This window comes from Berghia stephanieae, chromosome 5 (genome assembly GCF_034508935.2).
Source record: "Berghia stephanieae isolate SIO BIC M18660-M18661 chromosome 5, UCSD_Bste_1.3, whole genome shotgun sequence".
Taxonomy (NCBI): domain Eukaryota; kingdom Metazoa; phylum Mollusca; class Gastropoda; order Nudibranchia; family Aeolidiidae; genus Berghia; species Berghia stephanieae.
Window position 1 is genome coordinate 10,163,882 of NC_088364.1, and position 20,694 is coordinate 10,184,575.

At 37.8% G+C, this 20,694-nt stretch overlaps 1 protein-coding gene across 2 annotated transcripts in view; it reads left to right on the forward strand.

The window, feature by feature from the left end:
• Positions 1–1,156: 1,156 nt before the first annotated feature.
• LOC144972397 (uncharacterized) overlaps positions 1,157–20,694 on the forward strand; it is a 130,502-nt gene continuing 110,964 nt past the window's right edge. For both annotated transcript variants that reach the window (XM_078913537.1, XM_078913538.1), the window contains exons 1-2: positions 1,157–1,362; positions 15,209–16,422. In XM_078913537.1, coding sequence (XP_078769663.1) covers positions 16,264–16,422 — 159 coding nt within the window. In that variant the 5' untranslated portion in view covers positions 1,157–1,362; positions 15,209–16,263. The remainder of the gene's footprint in view (positions 1,363–15,208; positions 16,423–20,694) is intronic.

The following is a 20,694-nucleotide window of genomic DNA, read 5'->3' on the forward strand; positions in this document are numbered from 1 at the left end:
TGTGGTTTTATTTGGGAATTACTGAAGTCTTGTGAAGTGTAGTGGACAGGATACTAAAATATAGAATTACAATAATCTCTTTAAATTGTCAATACATATTTTCTTATATTATTTTTATTTGTACGGCTACGTGGTCTAGTGGTATGACATTCGCTTTTGGGTCGGAAGGTCCTGGGTTCGGGCCTTGCTCGGCGCATAGTTGAGTCCTCGGAAAGGCTCTTTACTCACATTCTCTCACCGTACTCAGGTGTGAAATGAGTATCTGGCCGTTAACTGCGTTGTCTATGTCGGAAAAAAAAAATGTAATATCACTTAATAGGAGTCATGACTCATTCTACCTGTTACGTGTTGCTGTTGGTCAGGGATCCCCTGAAAAGCGCTTTGAGCACGTTTAATTTCGATTTATAAAAAGCTAAAGTTGTTTTTTTTTTGATCAACCTCTCAAGATGCCTACATTTTTCTTATCCCCCCCCCCCCCCCCCCCCCGCCCCAGCCCCTTTCCCTTTCGGATCAACGTGTCATACTATTTATTTTCCTCTAAAATCAAGCATTAAGAAAGACGAATCCGTGTCGATGCGCTGTACAGATGTTCACCTTTTATTTTAAAAAATAACTATAATATTCATCTACTAGGTAAGTTTCATCCCTCCTCCATCGCACCTCACACCCCCTCCCCCTTCTTCCCTCTCCCCTTCTCTTTCCATCACCCTTCCCGTCCCCCTCTTTTACTACTCTACCCCCCCCCCCCCCCCACTCCCCGCTCCTCACACGTCCCCCCACTTTCTCTTACCATCCACGCACTATTTATTTTTCACAAGTCTAGAGACGTTTACTTTGCCCCTGTCGGCTTCTGTCTCAGCCAATGAGAGACGAAGGCGAGAGGGACGCGGGGTTGCCTTTACGCACGATGACCTCGCTGTAGTAACGGAATCGTACTATGATTATAAAACAACAATAATAACATGTTATAAATCTTTTCATCATTTCTGAAAATACTAATTTACAGTAATTTATCGAAATACATATTTTGTCACGGTTGCATTGCACAATACAAAGTTTTTAAAATGATTTTAAACGGATCTATTTTTTCTCGCGGACGTGTTCATGTGTGTCACAATATTCACTCATTTCGATGAGTCAGGTAGTCTGTGGACTTGTCACAGGTAAATGTATTTCTCCGCGTGATCCTAATTTGCATACAATCTCGCAAGGACGGGGACTGAAACAGCGAAGAGAGTGTTGTGTTGTGTCCGTGCTATCCAGCTGATTTTCTGTGTTTTCAATGGAATAATGAATGAATGGAAACAATACTCTTTGTGATGTAATTATTTCGTAATGGATATTTGACCAATATTTATCAAGGTTTGTAATAATAATGTTTACACTTACACTTATATTTTAGATTAATCAACTAGTTTTCACGTTTTAAAACATCTCGTATACCTTGACAGTTTCTCACCTGAGAAGTGTCACAGCCAAAGGTTTATGGACGGCGATGAGGTAGATAGGATTGGTCGACCGGTTTCTTTAGACGTAGATCGTATTTGGTAGGGTCTTTACATCAATGAAATTATAATAAAATATTGTTGTCCTAAGTTTACTTACTGTGTAATTTACTGATAACATTAATTGTGTGTAGCAACACGTTTGTTTGTTTTGCTACACATCAACACGGTCACAGAAGTGACCATTCATGAGCCGATGTGGACTGGACACAAAAACCCAAAATAGGAGTGGTGTCTTGAAATAAATCAGTCTCTCTCTCTTATTCTTATAAAAAACCTTATTGTATAATTGTTTTATACATTATTAATTAACGAGCCAGTTGGTTATTACTAGACGTCTAGTTAGTTATCTTTATTCATTCTATATCTATACTGACCAGTTAGACTATCTATTATTTGTCTCCTCATGCAACATTGGCAAAGTGATGACACATGACTGTTAGTAGTAGTTGCTTTACTTTTTTTTTTTATTTATTCCATGACTTAACCATAAAATCGATGCTTTTACAACAGCAGTAGCAGCAGCAGCAGCAACAACAACAACAACAACAAAAGGCAACAATAACTGACACCAACAACTTAACAACTTATTCTTCTACCTCCTCTTCTTTCTCTTTCTTATTCTCTTCCTCTTTCCGCTTCTTACCAGGAAGATACTACCACTACCACCACCACCACCAAACAACAATAACAACAACAACAATTGCTTAACTTCTTCTTCTTCTTCTTCTTCTTCTTCTTCTTCTCTTTCTACTCTACTACTACTTCTACACTACACTACTACTACTACTACTACTACTACTACTACTACTACTACTACTACTACTACTACTACTACTACTATTATCACCACCACCACAACAACAATAGCTTTACTACTACTATACTTCTACTACTATACTTCTACTACTACTACTACTACTACTACTACTACTACTACTACTACTACTACTACTACTACTACTACTACTACTACTACTAGAACGACCACTCTGCTATCTTCACTCTTTCTACTTACAACGAAACAACTAATGAAACATTGCCTCTTGCTGTTTTAGCTCAACATTACTACGTTTTTCTATCTCATTTATATCACATTGAGGTACATAAATAATGACGTTACTACAAGCCTAGTTGTGCTGTTGCTTCTATGTCTGATTTGTCTTCAAACAAGGATGGCAGATAGAAGACATAACAATTGTATATAGCCAATGATAACAGGCAATGTACCATGATCTTACTCAACAATAGACACAACGACTTCATCCCTTTGTTTTATTTGTTGTTTTTGTTTTGTTTTTATACCCACAGTCAATGCTATTCTTGTTACATCTTAAAATCAATCGATAATTGATCAGGGTGGTGACAGTAGCATTTGAATTGTTGAATGAAATCTCCTTCTTCTTCTTCTTCTTCTTCTTCTTCTTCTTCTTCTTCTTCTTCTTCTTCTTCTTCTTCTTCTTCTTCTTCTTCTTCTTCTTCTTCTTCCTCTTCCTCCTCCTCCTCCTCTTCTTCTTCTTCTTCTTCTTCTTCTTCTTCTTCTTCTTCTTCTTCTTCTTCTTCTTCTTCTTCTTCTTCCTCTTCCTCCTCCTCCTCCTCTTCTTCTTCTTCTTCTTCTTCTTCTTCTTCTTCTTCTTCTTCTTCTTCTTCTTCTTCTTCTTCTTCTTCTTCTTCTTCTTCTTCTTCTTCTTCTTCTTCTTCTTCTTCTCCCCCCCCCCTCCTCCTCCACCACCACCACACCGCCATTCTCTTCCCGATTCCTATAATATTAATATAACGTAAAGTTGTCTCTTTTTCTTTCTTTCTTCCCCAATTAAAAAAAAAAAGATCTGTTGTGGTAAGTTCTTTTCAGTAGACTAGTGTGCTATGGTCTCGAGACAGTACCGACTAAAAGATAGGTCGGCCCAAGCAGCAAGAAGTGTTAAATATCATCTGTTCAATGCTACGGGAACCTGGATAAATTCAAGCACTGACTTTCAGCCATCCCAACTAACTTGGCTTTTTTCTCTCTCCTAACTTTTGATCGATACCTAGTTACACATCAGCAAGTTGGATGTGTACCTAGGACCTTTATAGATGTCACTGATGTGTACACGTCGTCGATTGATACCATTTTAATAAAATCGATATAATTTTACTAGAGTGGTTCTATTTACTTTACCGACCGTAATATTTCCTCCTTAAAAAGAAAAGTACAAACCAACAAAAAAAAAAAAAAACAAAAAAAAAAAACCGAACGAAACATTCAATATTTGCTTTGGTAGAGTTCTCGAGGTATTAAATTCATTTATTTTCTATTTGATATGCTATGAACTGATTCAGCAACACTTAAAGGTTTTAAAAGAGAAATTCTGGCTTTCTAATGTCTGTTGTTGTTGACGTATTGAGAGTACATATGTATTTGTCAAGTCCACATTATTCCACACACAAGAAAAGTAGTTCCCATCTGTTTCCATTCATTCCACCATTATTTAGCTTTCATGAGGTTTTTGTTTTATTTATCGTCATGACCCCATTGCACAGTTTTGAATGCTATCTATTGATCGTATAATTAACACTGCCACTGTGCGTGCTGCTATCGGTATTACGTCGTAGTCGTGTTTGGTGCATTGATCGATAATGTGTTATGCACAATATGATTTAAACATTGTGCCATCAACTATACACATCGGTATATAACTGTATCGAGGGCGATGGATTGATGAAGACATGCATGGTTTTTGTTTGGTTCATTCATGCCTGTTGCTCTCTCTCTCTCTCTCTCTCTCTCTCTCTCTCTCTCTCTCTCTCTCTCTCTCTCTCTCTCTCTCTCTCTCGCCTTATATTTGTTCCTTTGTGTATTTGTATGTATGTGTGCGCATGTGTGTATGTGTTTGCTTTTCAATACATTGTCTTTCAGTTGATTGCCATAGCATCGTGATTTAATAATTCAAGAATAGTGCGACAAACAAAAATCAAAAATACTGTTTTCTCTCTTTTATTTTTAAAGTTTGGATATTAAACTGAACAGATCAATAATGTAGAATTGATGCGATGATTGATCACACAAATGTCGCATGTTTCGATGTCTCACGCAGAAAAAAAATGAGTATGAGAGTTTAATTCATGTCTGTTGGAAAATACGTTGGCTTAGAGCGTAGCCATCGAGATTGCGTCGGTACACGAGTACGGTACGGAATTTGCTGATTGAGTCGATCGTCATAACATGGTAGTGTGAGCACCATTAGAAGCTGCTGCCATCGAGATGACATCTAGAAGGTCACACAGTCAGTGCACCCTCTGTCTTGATATTCTTACGTGCAATTCATTTTCATATATTCCCACTTGTTCCGTCTGGCATTGCGATGACAGTAAATATAGTTGCATACACCAATATGCAAATAAATCTGTACATATTTGAACATTTATATAGGGAATGAGATTAGCGGAATGGTTCAAATTGAGAACAGAGGATTCAACAAGTAATCCATCCATGTGCCGATTTTCTTCTTCTTCTTCTTCGTTCCCGTCACGTCACATGGTCAGTCCGGTCTGGTGAATGAAGCCCACAGTGGTCCTGAGGTCGTCCTCACTGCCGTACAGCTTCTTTGAGTATGGGGTTGGATCAGGCCAGAAGTTCCTTCTCAACTGGTTGTACCTTGGACATTCCATTAGGACATGATGTCCATTTTCATTTTCAAGTCCGCAGTCACATTGTCCAGAGGCACCTGCTCTGGACATCCTCCACATATGTTCCTTTAACTGGTTGTGTCCAGTTCTCAGTCTGAAGATGATGACCTGTTCCTTTCTGTTGAGCACCTTGATTGGGTCATTCATGTTGTATTCTGGGTGCTTCTCTCTCCATATCTGAGACTGGATAAATTTGGCACCTATTTTGAAATTACCTAAAAGTCTCATCCAGGCACAAACAAAAGATTTGACTGTGGAGGATACTCTCAAATGTAAACAAACTACAATTCAGTTTGACTCCCTACCTACTTCTGCATGTACTGACACACCACTATTTATATTTGAGGCATGGTGACATTATCTAGGTATATTAATTCCGACTGAATCTTTTAAAATTAATTTAGAGTATTTTTTTAAATTTTCAAAAAAGTTGACTAGAAAGCAAACTGTGAAAGAAAACAACAAATCTGTTAAGGAAATGAAACAAAATGAAACAGTTATCCCACTTTCATAACTTGATCTCGTCCTCATCACATCACAGTCCAGCATTGAGTGAACTCAAGTGCATGCAATTTATACACATATAAAACATGTGAATAAAACTAAATGCTACAGCCCTGCCACATCCCCCCCCCACAGCCATCTTAGCAAATCAGAATAATAGAACATAAATCTGTATCACCTTATAATTCAAAAGACATTAATTTTCTAAAGTAAATGGAGTTCGATTACTATTGGACGTCACCTTACAGAGAGAACGTCAAAATGGTTTTACGCATGCGTCTCTCTCGTCCTCGATTTCGGTGAAGTGTCTCATGCCGCACAACCAACATGACGTTCTCTCTCTAATAACTTTTCGGCTCGTGACTTCCAATCAAAGGTCGCTACTCTTCCGGTAATCACATTCCCTATAGAGCGTTTCCATAATTATTACTTCACCACGGTCAATCAACGTGCGTCACGCTTCACAATACATTATTCCTCCAGCAGACTAGATGGACCATTTTATTCCAATTTTCTAATGGGGTTCAAGTCTGGCAATAAATTACAAAAAGCGACAGATGACCCCAAGCTTGAATTGGAACTATCCGGCAATGTCATTGCTCTTTCCCAGAGCTGCCTACTTGAAATTTCAAAAATTCGTAGTTTCCAATGGAAAAAAGAATAAGTCACTTTAGATTAGCTGTAGAAATAAGTAATTTTCCCTCAGCATGACCCAAAAATGCTCCAAATTCCTGAATATAGGTTCTAAGTAACTAAACTTTCCTTTTCAACACGATTTATTTAGCCGAAGAGGCGAATGCATTTCTGTAGCTGGAGCTAAAAAGTCGTAATTCTGCGATTTTTTCGTAGTACTGGAGAGGTCTGTCTTTCGACGCAACATTCACTGGAACAGCGTGGCTCAGCGGTAGGCATAGAATAGTCTGTGGCGGTAGGGGTCTTTGCTTCGTACCCGAAAGGCGCCGAGTTCGATCACCCGCTGCGCTGTGCGGCCTTGAGCAAGTCGCACCACCCCATAGAGAATACAGGCTGTGCACCACCCAAGCTCACTTTGCGGCGCTGCACTGCGGCCGACGCCTGGGTTTTTCCATTCTTCCTTGGAATATACCCTAGAGACAAATTTCCCCATGGGGATGAATAAAGAGAGTTTTAATTTATTTTATTTATAAACTCTGTCTTCAGATTTTGAATATACACATACATACATTCATACAAACCCGCCTTATATACTGAGGTTTGTGACCTCTGCGAAAATGTCAAGCCCTGTCATCAAGACAAACATGCATGCAGACAGACATACGCACGCACGCACACACACACACACACACACACACACACACACCTCGTCCTTATTTTAAAACTACTACGACTCTGCACGTAGCGTTGTAGGCAAGTTAGATAAACGTAAGTAATGGGTCACCTTGTCACCTGCATGCCAGAGGTAATGTATACAATATACAGGGGACAGGGAGATAAGGGGAGGAATATTAATCGACTTGCCAGGCCGCTGACTGAAAGAATGCCAAATTTAAGTACACTGGACATGTATTATATGAATATGATCTGGCATAAACAAGATATTAAAGAAAAAAATTTAAAAGAAAGCAAAAAATAGACCAAATTACAAATAAAGCAAAAAAAGAAAAAAGAAAGAAAAATAAACAAATAAAAAGAAAGAAAGAAAGAAAAATAAACAAATAAAAAGAAAGGAAGAAAGAAAAATAAACAAATAAAAAGAAAGAAAGAAAGAAAAATAAACAAATAAAAAGAAAGGAAGAAAGATAAACAAATAAAAACAACAAAACTCTATGCATTTTAGTTAAGGTCGTAATACCTGAATAATATTAAGGCATACAACTCACTAACTAATGGGCCAATAGGTAATTATTTTTAATTATCATCCTAGGTATATAGGATAAAGTTACTTTGTTTTTTGTTTTGGTTTAATGTAGCAGCCTTTTAAACAATGGTGGATCGGTCACCTGATATCACTAAACTTGTACTACAAAGCATAAAAACAAAACAAACCTGATACATTATAATTATAATATATTAGTAATGTAGTGTTTGGCTGAATCCATCAGACACACTCGGGGTTGAACAAATAGGATCATTTACAACCAATAAACAATGACGGACTGAAACTAATATGGTCCAATCTGGCAACAAGGCTTGAGAAGGCGTACATTTGACTAGGCACCTAAGCATTCATTATGGATTTATCTAGATCTTATTTTACTTTACTTGAAAGTCATGCGTATTAAGTCGTTTTAGTTGGTTGTAATATCTCTCTCTCTCTCTCTCTCTCTCTCTCTCTCTCTCTCTCTCTCTCTCTCTGTCTCTCTCTCTCTCTCTCTATCTCTCTCTCTCTTTCTATGTTTATATTTATCTATCTATCTATCTATCTATCTATCTATCTATCAATATCTTTATATCCTATTTGTCCCTTATCTATCTCTATCTTTCTATCTTATCTATCTATATCTATCTTCGCGTCCCTCTGTATCTTTCATCTTTCGCTTCCATTCCGCTCTCTATTTGTCTATCTTTTTCTCTCCTCTTTATCATCTTTATTACTCCCCCCACACCCAACCTCCGTTATGTTTACAGAGCGGTGTCCCCGGCGTACACCTACTATCTACGTGTCTTTCTATTTCTATGTCTATATATGGTACGCGTCAGAACGTACGTCGCCTCTTTCTTGGCTTCTTTCCAAGGCATCGACGAGTTGCCCGCTGTCGGTCGCGTGCATAATATATTATAAAGCACTGTTCCCAAGGACTTATATTCTATTCATTTATTACTGTATAATAAATATAAATATAAACAACAGCTTCGGGGACAAGACTTTTTGATTTCACCGGATCCCACCGGTTTTATTGAGATCAAAGGCGTGAAAATTGGTCCCAGTTCTATACACGCTTGTAATGGTGGTTTTATGGTCTGCGGAGCTATTTTACTTCCATGAATAGGACACTTTCCTTCTTATATTATACGTGATTGTATTATGCTGTCCTATTCGCACCCTACTTCGCGTCTAGTTGGAAATAAAGTCGTTGGTGATACATGGTTGGTTGTTGAGAACTTTTAGATATCGGTCATTCCTCTTCTTCTTATTTTTGTTGTTTTTGTTGTTGTTGTTGTTGTTGTTGTTGTTCTTCTTCTTCTTCTTCTTCTTCTTCTTCTTCTTCTTCTTCTTCTTCTTCTTCTTCTTCTTCTTCTTCTTCTTCTTCTTCTTCTTCTTCTTCTGCTCCTCTTCCTCTTCGTACTATAACGACTACTACTACTACTACTACTACTACTATTACTACTACTACTATTACTACTACTACTACTACTACTACTACTACTACTACTACTACTACTACTACTACTACGACTACTACGCTGTTGCTCTCATTACTACCACCGCCTTCCTCTCCTCCTCCTCCTCAGCTACCTTCAGCTACCACTCTTTCATCTATCCGTTAATTCATTACTTACTATTCCCCTCCATACAATACCTCATTGACGAACAGTTTGCACTGGTTGATCTCTGTAATCTTGTTTGTATATTCAATAACACCAACCCTATCTGTCGATACATTAAGCAGGTTAGACTCTCGGTGCCATAATAGCTTTAAGCTTTGAGTAAAAAGACCCAATATACCTTATACTGACTAAACACTTTGTTTCACTCGTAGCTGCCAACTGTCCTGATAACATCGGAACTTTTGCAATTTTATGAGGAAATTTGAAAGGAAAAAAAAAAGAAAATTTAACATTGTATGTGTATGGAAATGAACACTGCATGCCCCAGGATTATACTTTATCTTTATTTTTTTTATTATAGTAAATTAAAACAAGGAACAGGAGACCCATTGTAAAGCGATTTGAACACATTAAGTGGATATTGCGCTAGATATCTATGATTGCTCAATTAAAAAAAAAAATCAAATATCGGTGAATTTAGACAATCTTTAACATGTCGAATATTTTTTTTTAACCTGTAGTTCCTATCTTTTTTTGAAGTCCCCGTTTTTAAAATTATTTGACATGGATCATTATAATGCATTGATATGTATTTAAAGTTAAAGCCAAAACTGAGCGGTGAAAAAAAAGGTGCTTTATTAATGTACTCGGGTACTTAATCTGTGGGTTATATAGGTACTGTATTGGTATAAGGAAGACGATACATTACCCTAAAATCCCCCTTAGGTGGTTACTTGGTCAGGGTAGGGTGTAATAGTAGGAGGATCATGGGACTTTCCCAGGAGATAAGTATTTACACACACATACACGCGCGCGCGCACAGACACACACACACACACACACACACGTACTGTATCAGACCCTGGGTTAGGACATGTAATATGTGACCCACCGTCTCAAAACGGTATTATTATGTTGGGATGAATCGTATCCCTAAATGAAAATTTAGAATTAAATGATATGAAAAAAAAATTCACTTCTGTGCAGTCCCAGGTTTGAGAGTTTTGACAAGATTAAAAAAAAAAATCTCGATCGATATTTATTGGTTTTCTGTCCAAAATATGAAATTTAAGAATTTAAAAAAAAAAATAAAAAAAATATATATATATATATATATAATATATATATATATATAAATAGAGTACGACAATATGGTAATTCCCTTCCCTTTTATTTTTTTTTTTTTTGGGGGGGGGGGGGGGTTGTTGTTGTTGATATTTTTCTTTCCGCTTTATCTGGCACTGTTTCATGCACACCTTCTCAGATTTAAAAGAAAATAAAAAAATCTCAGTGTTATCACAGGCTAATCTTGACACAACTGATAAATTTGAATACAGAAGTGGCTTGGCTATGTCATGGTTTCCTGGAAATACACAACGATTTACTTTCGATTTAAGGTTTTATTTTTACCTTGGAACATAAAATAATCCCAATTTCTCGTACAAAGTGTATTCAAGTTTTCAATTTCAAAAGGTTTATTATAGGCAATTGGCAAACCGAAACCATATTATATTAAATTACTGACGTTTCTCAAATAAATAAATAAATAAAAACCAACAAAAAGCCAGACAAATTAAACTTTAATCAATGTTACACGATCTCGTTGCATTGGTACTTCCCGCGCGCGCGCGCGCGAGAGAGAGAGAGAGAGAGAGAGAGAGAGAGAGAGAGGGGGGGGGGGGGTGAAGAGAATATTTCTTTCTTTCTTTTTTTTTTTTTTTTTTGCCATTGAGATCAATATTATTTAACACAACACACTAACATGACATTCAAACGCATTCTCACTATGAAGTTGTTCCGTCTGTCTGTCTGTCTGTCTCTCTCTCTCTCTCTCTCTCTATCTCTATCTCTCTTTTTCTCTCTCCCTCTCTCTCTTTCTCTCCCTCCCTCCCTCTCTCTCTCTCTCTCTCTCTCTCTCTCTCTCTCTCTCTCTCTCTCTCTCCTCCGGGGCTTACCGGGCCCTTCCCGATAAGGCGAGCTGTGGACCCTGTCTATTGCTGGTTTGGCAATATCCATGATTGATCCGCCCTCTGTCCCTAAGCTTCTATGTCAACAGGAGTTTGTAGCTGTCGTTATCGGCTTTGAAACATGGTGGTGGTTGTCGTAGTGCTGTTGCTGCTGCTGATTGTGGTACTGGCTAGGACTTTATATAGATGTCACTGGGTACTGGTGATGGATACTGGTACTGCTGAACATTGGTACCGTCTTTTAAATGATCACTGTAATATGTACTGTCGTGATAGTTTAGTAGGTTCTGTTGATGTTAGTGGTTCTGTCGATGATAGTGGTGCTGGTAGGGTTTAACCCTTTTGCTGCCGCTTACGATACTCTTGTTTGTGATGTCGGGTTTTGGTGCTGTTGCTCCTGATGGGTTGCTTTTACTGCTGCTGCTGCTCTTGATGACGATGAAGCCGCTTGTTGCACTTCTTATGTGCACCTCACTGGTAGGGAGTCTCGAAGGCTCGATCGGTAGAGCACTCGTTTCACATGCAAAGGTGCTCGACAGAAAGGAACGGGTCATCATCTTCAGACTGAGAACTGGACACAACCAGTTAAAGGAACATATGTGGAGGATGTCCAGAGCAGGTGCCTCTGGACAATGTGACTGCGGACTTGAAAATGAAAATGAACATCATGTCCTAATGGAATGTCCAAAGTACAACCAGTTGAGAAGGAACTTCTGGCCTGACCCAACCCCATACTCAAAGAAGCTGTACGGCAGTGAGGACGACCTCAGGACCACAGTGGGCTTCATTCACCAGACCGGACTGACCATGTGACGTGACGGGAACGAAGAAGAAGAAGATCCCGATTGAAGTCTAAATATTTTCTGCACCCCCCTCCCCTCCTATGCTCACCCAGCAGTGATTTGGTAGCTAGTTTCTGTTACATCTGGCGGAACGTGCTTTCCGATAGACTATCGTCCTATCCAAAGAGAAGGAAGCAATTGGTATTTTCCATTTCGCGTTTTGGAAACCTGGATAAACTCCTGCATTACGATCCTTAGGGTTCTGGCTTTGTTTTTAATGTACACTTGTACACGATTACATGTATACACTTTCTCCCAGTTCAAAAGCCGACCTGATTCGTAGTTAAGCTGTAAGGAAGGACGGGATGAAAGAACTTGAAAGCGTTTAGATGTACACGGGTGAATTGCTGTAAAGCCTATGTTTGTATAGTGTATTGTGTGTGTGGGTGTGTGTGTGTGTGTGTGTGTGTGTGTGTGAGTGTATGTATGTTTGGAGAGAGAGAGAGAGAGAGAGAGAGAGAGAGAGAGAGAGAGAGAGAGAGAGAGAGAGGGGGGCTTTTAAAACCAGTTAACTGCCGTACTTTTAAAATTTGGCCAGAAAACTCCTCCTTCATATATCGATCGATTTAAATGACTCTCGTTTTGGAAAACACTGTCAAACCTGGGACTTCTCGAAGGGACATTTAAATCGGTCGATATATGAAGGAAGTGTTTTCTGACCAAATGTTTCAATGCGTGTTTTTTTTTTCCATAGATAGTCCGACAGTGAACTTGTAAAGTAGGCCATTTCAAGTTGACTTAGTGTCCACAATACTTACTGGGTCATCTATACGTAGTTTGTTGTCTTAGAATGAGGATGGAATTAGCTAATACACTTTAATCCTCTACTTACCAACTATAGATAGTATGCGCTTGGCTAAGAAGCTCATAACATTGCCATCCGGAAGTATAACGGACCAACACACAAAACTGTGTGTATCCATGAATGTTTATAGTCGAGTTAATACAGTTCAGTGAGCATTACTCATGAACGCGGATGGCAAAATACAATAACAAAGACCTGAGTGACGTCATCTTCGAACTATCTATAGGAAAATCGTCACATTCGTTACGATACAACCGACATCTTTCTTATTCAAATTTCTCTTGTACATCATAAAATTTAAAATAAATGAACAGTGTGTTGTAGAACGTGTTTTACTAAAGAAATTATTTATCGCTAGAACTTCCTGCTATTGTGTTTGAGTGATAAAAAAAATCGATATTTGTGTTGGGTGTGAAGTTCTGGGGAAAATCGTGAAAATGGCTGGTAAGGAGAGAGTTAAAGGAAGGAAATATGACAATGGAGCTGAAATGGGATTTTATTTTGAGTAGTATTTTTAAAAAAAATGTTTGGTGCAGTGCCTAGTAAAGCAGGATGATAAATATAGCGAAAAGGATCAGATTTCTACAACAAGGGATCGAACCCCAGTCCTTCTGGTGTATTTTATGTATTTTTATATTTTATTTTTTGCGTTGGCACTACATCATAAAATTGTATGTAACTCCCCTTCAGATTTATATCTTGCACCCGTGCTCGATTTAAAAAAATAATTTTGACAAGTATTTCAGTTTGATGATTTTTTAAAAGTAGTTTTTTAAATTATTTATTTATTTATTTTTTTTGTTTGTTTTGTTTTTGCTTTATTCAACGTGTGAGTTTTGTTTTTATTTGTTGAAAGTAAAAGTTAAAAAAAACAAACTTTTATTATTATTATTATTATTATTATTATTATTATTATTATTATTATTATTATTATTATTATTATTATTATTATTATTATTAATTATTATTCTCTCTCTCTCTCTCTCTCTCTCTCTCTCTCTCTCTCTCTCTCTCTCTCTCTCTCTCTCTCTCTGTGTGTGTTTGTGTGTGTGTGTGTATGTTTTGTTGTTGCCCATAATAACAAGTAATATAAAGCTAAAACTGTCAACAGTGACGTGTACGTTGCACCTGCTCTAATGCAAATCTTAAACACATGTTGACCAAGGACATAGATATTACTGTCATGATCAAAGTTGAGCTTGTTTTGCTTGAGGCTCGACGATGTTAAAGATGGTTGTGAAAATACATTCGCATAACATGAAAGCTTGTGTGTGTGTTTGTGTGGGGGGGGGGGGGGGGGGATGTGAGGGATTTCTTACTAGAAGAAGATCAAAGGCTGGCTTGATTGTGCGGTCTTTACACCTGGTTGGGTGTGAGACCAGGTAGAACTAATCTTGTCATCCCCTTAGTCGGGGTAATGACTCTCTGTAATGACAGGCGATGCTCTTTATGGTACAGCTTGGCTTGTGTCTTACTGGGTTTACACTGTATTTTGTACGTTACAGGTCGGCTTCTTGCTAAACTCAGATTGGTAACTGTTATTCTTTAACCAGTTAACTGCTCCTCGCGTATTAAAAAAATATGGCCAGAAAACTTGTCCTTCAAATATCGATTGATTAAATGAATTTCATCTTGGCAAAAACTCTCAAACCTGGGATTTTAAGGCCGACCTCGTGAGGTCCCAGGTTTGAGAGTTTTTGCCACGATGAGGGTCATTTTATTCGATCGATATTTGGAGGACGAGTTTTATGGCCAAATTTTCTTCTAAAAATACATGTCTTTTCCAGAGTCAAAACTAGTTAAACAAGGGCTGTAGTTTGAGATCCATAATATCACAATGCGTAACTCATTCATTGTGTATCGTACTATTTTTGTATTGGGACAAATTTTGCCTTTTATTGAGTTGGGAATGTTGCCAGTTGTTAAAAATATTCAATGGTTTAAGTTGACGAATTATCGCATTTGTTTATTCATCATAGTTGGTTTTTCCTGGGTATTATGTAATCGCTTACTCTCTCTCTCTCTCTTTCTCTCTCTCTCTCTCTCTCTCTCTCTCTCTCTCTCTCTCAACCACTGCAATACCTAGATATGTAGGCGTGATTCTGATGTTTTATGAGTACGATATGATGAATACATAAATAAATGCATGGGATTTATTTATTTTTGTTTGTACTCAATCAGAAATAATATATAGATACTTTGGTTTCAAATTTCTTCCAACAAAGTCAAACAATGTGTTGAGAAAGGCTTGGCGAGAGATTAGTGGAGAATTTGTCCAGACACTTCAACAACAATGTATTGCTACACAGTGTGATAAGTCCACGGACTTTTTTTTTTCATTGATATTTTATTTTTATTCCGTTCTTTGTTTTATTTTATTTTCATTTTTTCTCTTTCTATATTGCATTAGCTGATATACTCATAATGTGTCATTGGTTTCCATTTCAGGTTTTGACAAGCCGGGGAAGAGGTGTGTAACCAGCGTCACTCCGTCATGGGTACAGCAGTTGACCTTTTGAACATGACGTCATTACCACAACACGATGAGCCTGGAAATTGGCTCCATCACAACCAGTGTCGGTGTAATGACATTCATTAATATCATCAAACATTTCCTGACTTAATTTGATCTGAACCAGTCAAGCCAGATCTTATTTTAAATTTTGTGTTCGGTGTTGTGAGTTTTTTATTTAATTTTTTTGTTCGTATTTCTTTTTACACGAATCATATTTGTTTTGTTGTCGTCTACACACCTTCTTAAGTAAAGCTCGAATATTGATTGTGTCATAGATTGGATTAACTTACATCAGCCCTGATTAGCACAGTGGATTATCATCGGGATTTTTGTACACCGGATTAGCTCGCCTATGAAGTGATTTGAAAGAATGGAATGTATTGTTTATTTATAATGATATCGTCAGACACCCTTATCAACCAAGACGTGTAATCGTGTCGTGTGTTTGTGCATGTCAGTTCATTCATCTGAACTGCATAGTTTTGAATTGAGTCATTTGTAGCCCATACGCCACTGTCATACACGCTCACAACATACCTAAATGAGTTTTGTTTGTATATTATATTGATAACTTCTCACCTGCTTTTGTTTGTATTGATCTCTGCGTACACAGAGATACATTCCGACTTGTTCTATTTATGATTCACGATTTACATTCCTTCTGCATTCTGTTAGCTTTGTGCATTACACTCAATTGATTGGCAAATCGTTATTTTATCGTTGTAGTTACATAATTATTTTCAAATCAGAGAATTTACCGGTTATTATTGCCTCGGATCAATTCTCATTCAAGGAAATTATGCAATAAAATTTACTACATGCGCGTAGATTCTATATTGGATAAATCAGATTATACAATTATTTTCAGTTCAGAAAAAAAAGAGCTCATTGATTGTGGTCGATAAGTGATTATTTCTTTCTTACTTTGATCGATTCTGTTGGATAATTTGTTAATTGATACCTGCTGCAAGACAGACACGCAGACACAATGGAGAAAGACGATTTGGATTACTTGCTCCCGTCGAACGGGCCCAATCCGTACTACGACACGTGGGACAGGCACAACAGCATCGCCTTTTCCACCGCCACGAAAGGACTACACAACGCCCCTGGGGAAAACAACTGTTTCGTCAATAGCGCTGTGCAGGTTAGTCATGATTTAGGATTTTGATTTGGGTCTTACTTTTTGGCCTCCTCTTTCCCCCCCCCCCCCCCCCCCACTCCCCCCGCCTCTCTGTCTCTCTCTCTCTCTCTCTCTCTCTCTCTCTCTCTCTCTCTCTCTCTCTCTCTCTCTCTCTCTCTCCCTCTATCCACACTCACACTGAAGAATTGCGCCAAAAGGCATGACATGTTTGTTTTCTGGTTCCTCAAACACAGCGGACGGTCATGTAAAAACAATCATTGAGACCTAGGCATACGTAGAAAACGATCATGGCCAGGTTTTTGCTCGTTCAAATATGACCTCTTGATCCTTCTAAAAATGTTTGGTGACAGCCAAAACTGACCTCGACCCCCTCCCACAACATATTTTTAAATTTGTTGTCATACGAAGTAGTTTTGTTGACAATGTTTTCTATTTTCTCTCCATGTTTGTCTCGAAAATTGAAGCTTTAATGGGAATTTTTCAAATTGTTCATCCATTGGGGTTCCTTGTATATCTTGTGATGATAAAACAATTAAGATCAATTCTTTAAACTCCAGTGGCGTCTCGTGCTCTTTATTATCCGTTGGTATTCGGTGTCATAGCTCTTTACGACTATTTACAATGTCATGATATGACATTCGCGACACACGTCATCTATTCTCCTGCTCGTGAATGAAACACGAAATAGAAATATGTGTACATATTTATCATATTATTTCCATTTAACCTACTTTGGTAGTAAGTGGAGTCCTAACTTACTGTTTGATCTTGATGAAGGTATATCATTATTCTCTTTTTTGTCTACGTTTCTTATTTCTTTCCCTTATTATGTCAAACGAATCTCTTTAAACTCAAGTTAAAGTAAATACTAAAATGAAATCAGTGGATCGCATAAGTAAGGGCTTATCTTATCACATCTCATTTGCCTCAGAACAGTCACTTCATAAACTAATTTAAGGATATACATATTATGTGTTCCAATCCTTGGTCGGTTTATTTTTTTGATATTGGACTTGTAGAAATGCCTCATCATAAATTCAATCTTTCTGAAATGTTTTTAATTTACTGTTTTTCTTTTAAATTTACTATTTTCTGTACGTTCACTCATGTTCGGACTCCTTTGATTGAAGGATTGGTGCGTTTTGTACGGTTGTTTCAAATGTTAACATTCATTGCGCTGGCTCCAACACTACTGTTAGCGATATCGGCAAACACAACAAACATGACCTTATTGTGCCACGCGCCAGCCATTTCGTCGATTCTCTTTATTCTCTTAACTTGACTTTGGTCAATAAAATGTGTGTCGCCGTAAGTCTACTCCCCGTCTCCTCATCCTCTCATTTCGTGTTTGTTTTCTGTGACTCACGACCGGCCCTGGACGGATTAAGCGGTCAATCTGTGACCATCCCTCTGCCAACAAGACGTCTTTACCCAGGAATGAAGAGGGGTAATGACTGTAAATATTTGACTTCTTTTTTGTTTTCTAGTCTCCAACAGCGGTGGCAGAATTACATTTATATATGTATAGTACCTCCGATTTTGCTTTTAGAGGATCTGAGAGTATTCCTAACATCTTAGATATATTTTTTCAAAATTAAGACAGTCATCATAGTATGCCTGTACCTACCACGAAAACGCTAACCACCTCATTAAAGGCTTATTTGATTAAAGAGTTACAGAAAATGACAACCCCTCTTTCCGTCCCCATATTGGTGTTTTCATGGGCATAGCCCTTATCCCATGAAACGGTCCATCTCTTTATCTTTTGTTCTTCAACTTATTGTCTTTTTTATGGGCTTTGTAACCCTTAAACGCCAAGACTGTATTTATTTCTAAATATAGTCTCTCCCATTATATTATATATATATATATATATATATATATATATATATATATATATATATATATATATATATATATATAGTATTAGTTTGTTGCTATGTCACGACGAGAAGATTTAACAGTGATGTTACTTTGTTGTCATTTGAATCCTGGGTCACATCGTAATTTCAGCTGTTTTAATATATAAGTGAAATGTGATGGCAGTTTAGATTAGTATTGAACCTCTTTTGTAAATGATTCATTCTTAACTAATCCATTCCATCTTTTCCTATATCTTTGGCTCTTTTGATTCTTGTACGTTTTCAGCTTGTATCCTTTTTATGGTGTATTTAATCCTCTAGCGATGGCCGCTTTCAGTGTTGTGGATATTATAAGTCCTCTTTGATGTCGGTGGCCGTGATGAGTCAGGAAAGACACTGTCCTATCTTTGGTTACCGTAGACTAACCTCTTTGCTGTGTTTATTGATGAAACCTCCCAGATCCAGTTTCTATAGATGGAAGATAGAGGAATAATGACTTTGATCTCTAAGTGGTATAAGGCTCTATCTTCTCTGATCTTCCAGGAGTCCCAGTCTTCCTGACTTTGCGTTCGCTTCTGTTTGGCTCGCCTGTTTGTTTTTTATTATTATTAGCATAGGGTGTCGGTGTTTGGTGACTGTGGCTTATCATTCTCATACTCGTTATACCTCTTAAGATGATGTAGCGGCTTGGTATCTTGCCTTGTAACAAAATCAAGCAATGTTGAGCGTAGTCACTTTCCGGGTGGGTGACTGGTCGCAAAACTCTGGACTCCGGCGTAGTATCATTGGTTAAAGCTCTTATTATACTTTTCTCCACCCGACTAAGCTGTGAATGTGTCTCCATGTTCTAGAGTGTGATATTATTCCTTTAATTAAGTAGATCGAGTAGTTTCTCAACGATACATAAAGAGAAGTTCGAACAGAGGTGTTCAGTATGACCTGTCCACTAGAGCTTAAAGGTGTTGATATGTCTGTCGTGTGTATGCATGTGTGTGTGTGTGTGCGTGTGTATACGTGTGTGTTAGAGAGAGATGAAAGGTGATGATTGATTACTCGAGAGTGCTTACAACTCCATTGACATAAGAGTCTTCTCTCCTTCTCCAAGCCTGTCAAATCCAGTCAGGCTGGCTACCTGTTGAAGTTTGAAGTAACCCTTTGCTTTCTTTATTCTATCTACTGCAAAAGATGTTTAAGTCCCCCTTCTCTTAACCCCCCCCCTCCTCCCCCAATCTTCCTTGCATCCCTTTTTATGAACGAACACTTATCGTGTGTCTCCGTGCTCTTCATTTTCCATGTGTATATTAATATTAATCATTAATCAGCCGTACACGAGGTCACGTGTTTGACAGTTTTGCCAAGATGACGGTCATTTAAATCGATCGATATTTGAAGGGCGAGTTTTCTGTCCAGATTTTTGAATACGTGTCTTTCCAGAGTACGACAGTTAACTGGCTAAAGGGATAACACTGATAACATTGAACACACAACACATTGGATAACATCCTGTCTCCCCGGGTCATCCATGCAATTTTTATGTACACAGCCACTTCCTGTCGTGGGTACAAATCGTGTTTGATTTACAACTTAGCAACGGCGCCCAGTCCTGTTGACCTGCCGGAACTGGAACATCTCCGAAAAGGGATAACAGTTAGCACAGTATTTGATAACATAAGATTTGTATAGGTTGCAAGTCCTCCTGGTCCAAGGTTATCAAGCAGTCGTTTGAATGAATATTCATCAAAGTGATGCCGATATCTCGATGACCCGAAATAACACTAGAAGAATTTGATATGAAATGCAAAAGAATGTGACATGTGTACCTATATGTAGCAGTTTAATCTCATCATATTCTTCCTATTCCTACTATTATCATTGTTTTGATTTATCATGTAGATGGCGTCTTGTGTCGTTTGCCAGACAACGCCTCAAAGAGTTGACGTGAATTCAACATTTCGTCACATTAAAAGTTCTGTAGGTCAGTGGGAACAACCAGGGTTATCAGACGGGAATAGATATCGACATAGTTGGCAACTGTGAATACGCTTTAGTATTATACTACGATATATTATGTCAGAAAGTGTCTGGTTTGAAGTAGGTTGATATTGACAATATTTCTGTTGTGATTTGAGCACACAGCTTAACAATAATATTTTATTTTTATATCCATCGCGTCGTGTCGAAGTTATTGAGTTCTGCTTTTGATTGTGTTGATTTGTTTATCATCGCTCTTCAGAAGATAGAAGACAAAAATAGGTACACTAGGCAAATTGGAGGACACACTTGCTATGATATTTCAGACCAGAGTAATGAATGGGATAATATTAAATAGTATTACGGGTGTTTTAAAGCTCGTTATGCGTTTGGTTGTTGTTTATTGGTGGTTTTTTTTTTCCTTTTTTTTTTCATCCATTTC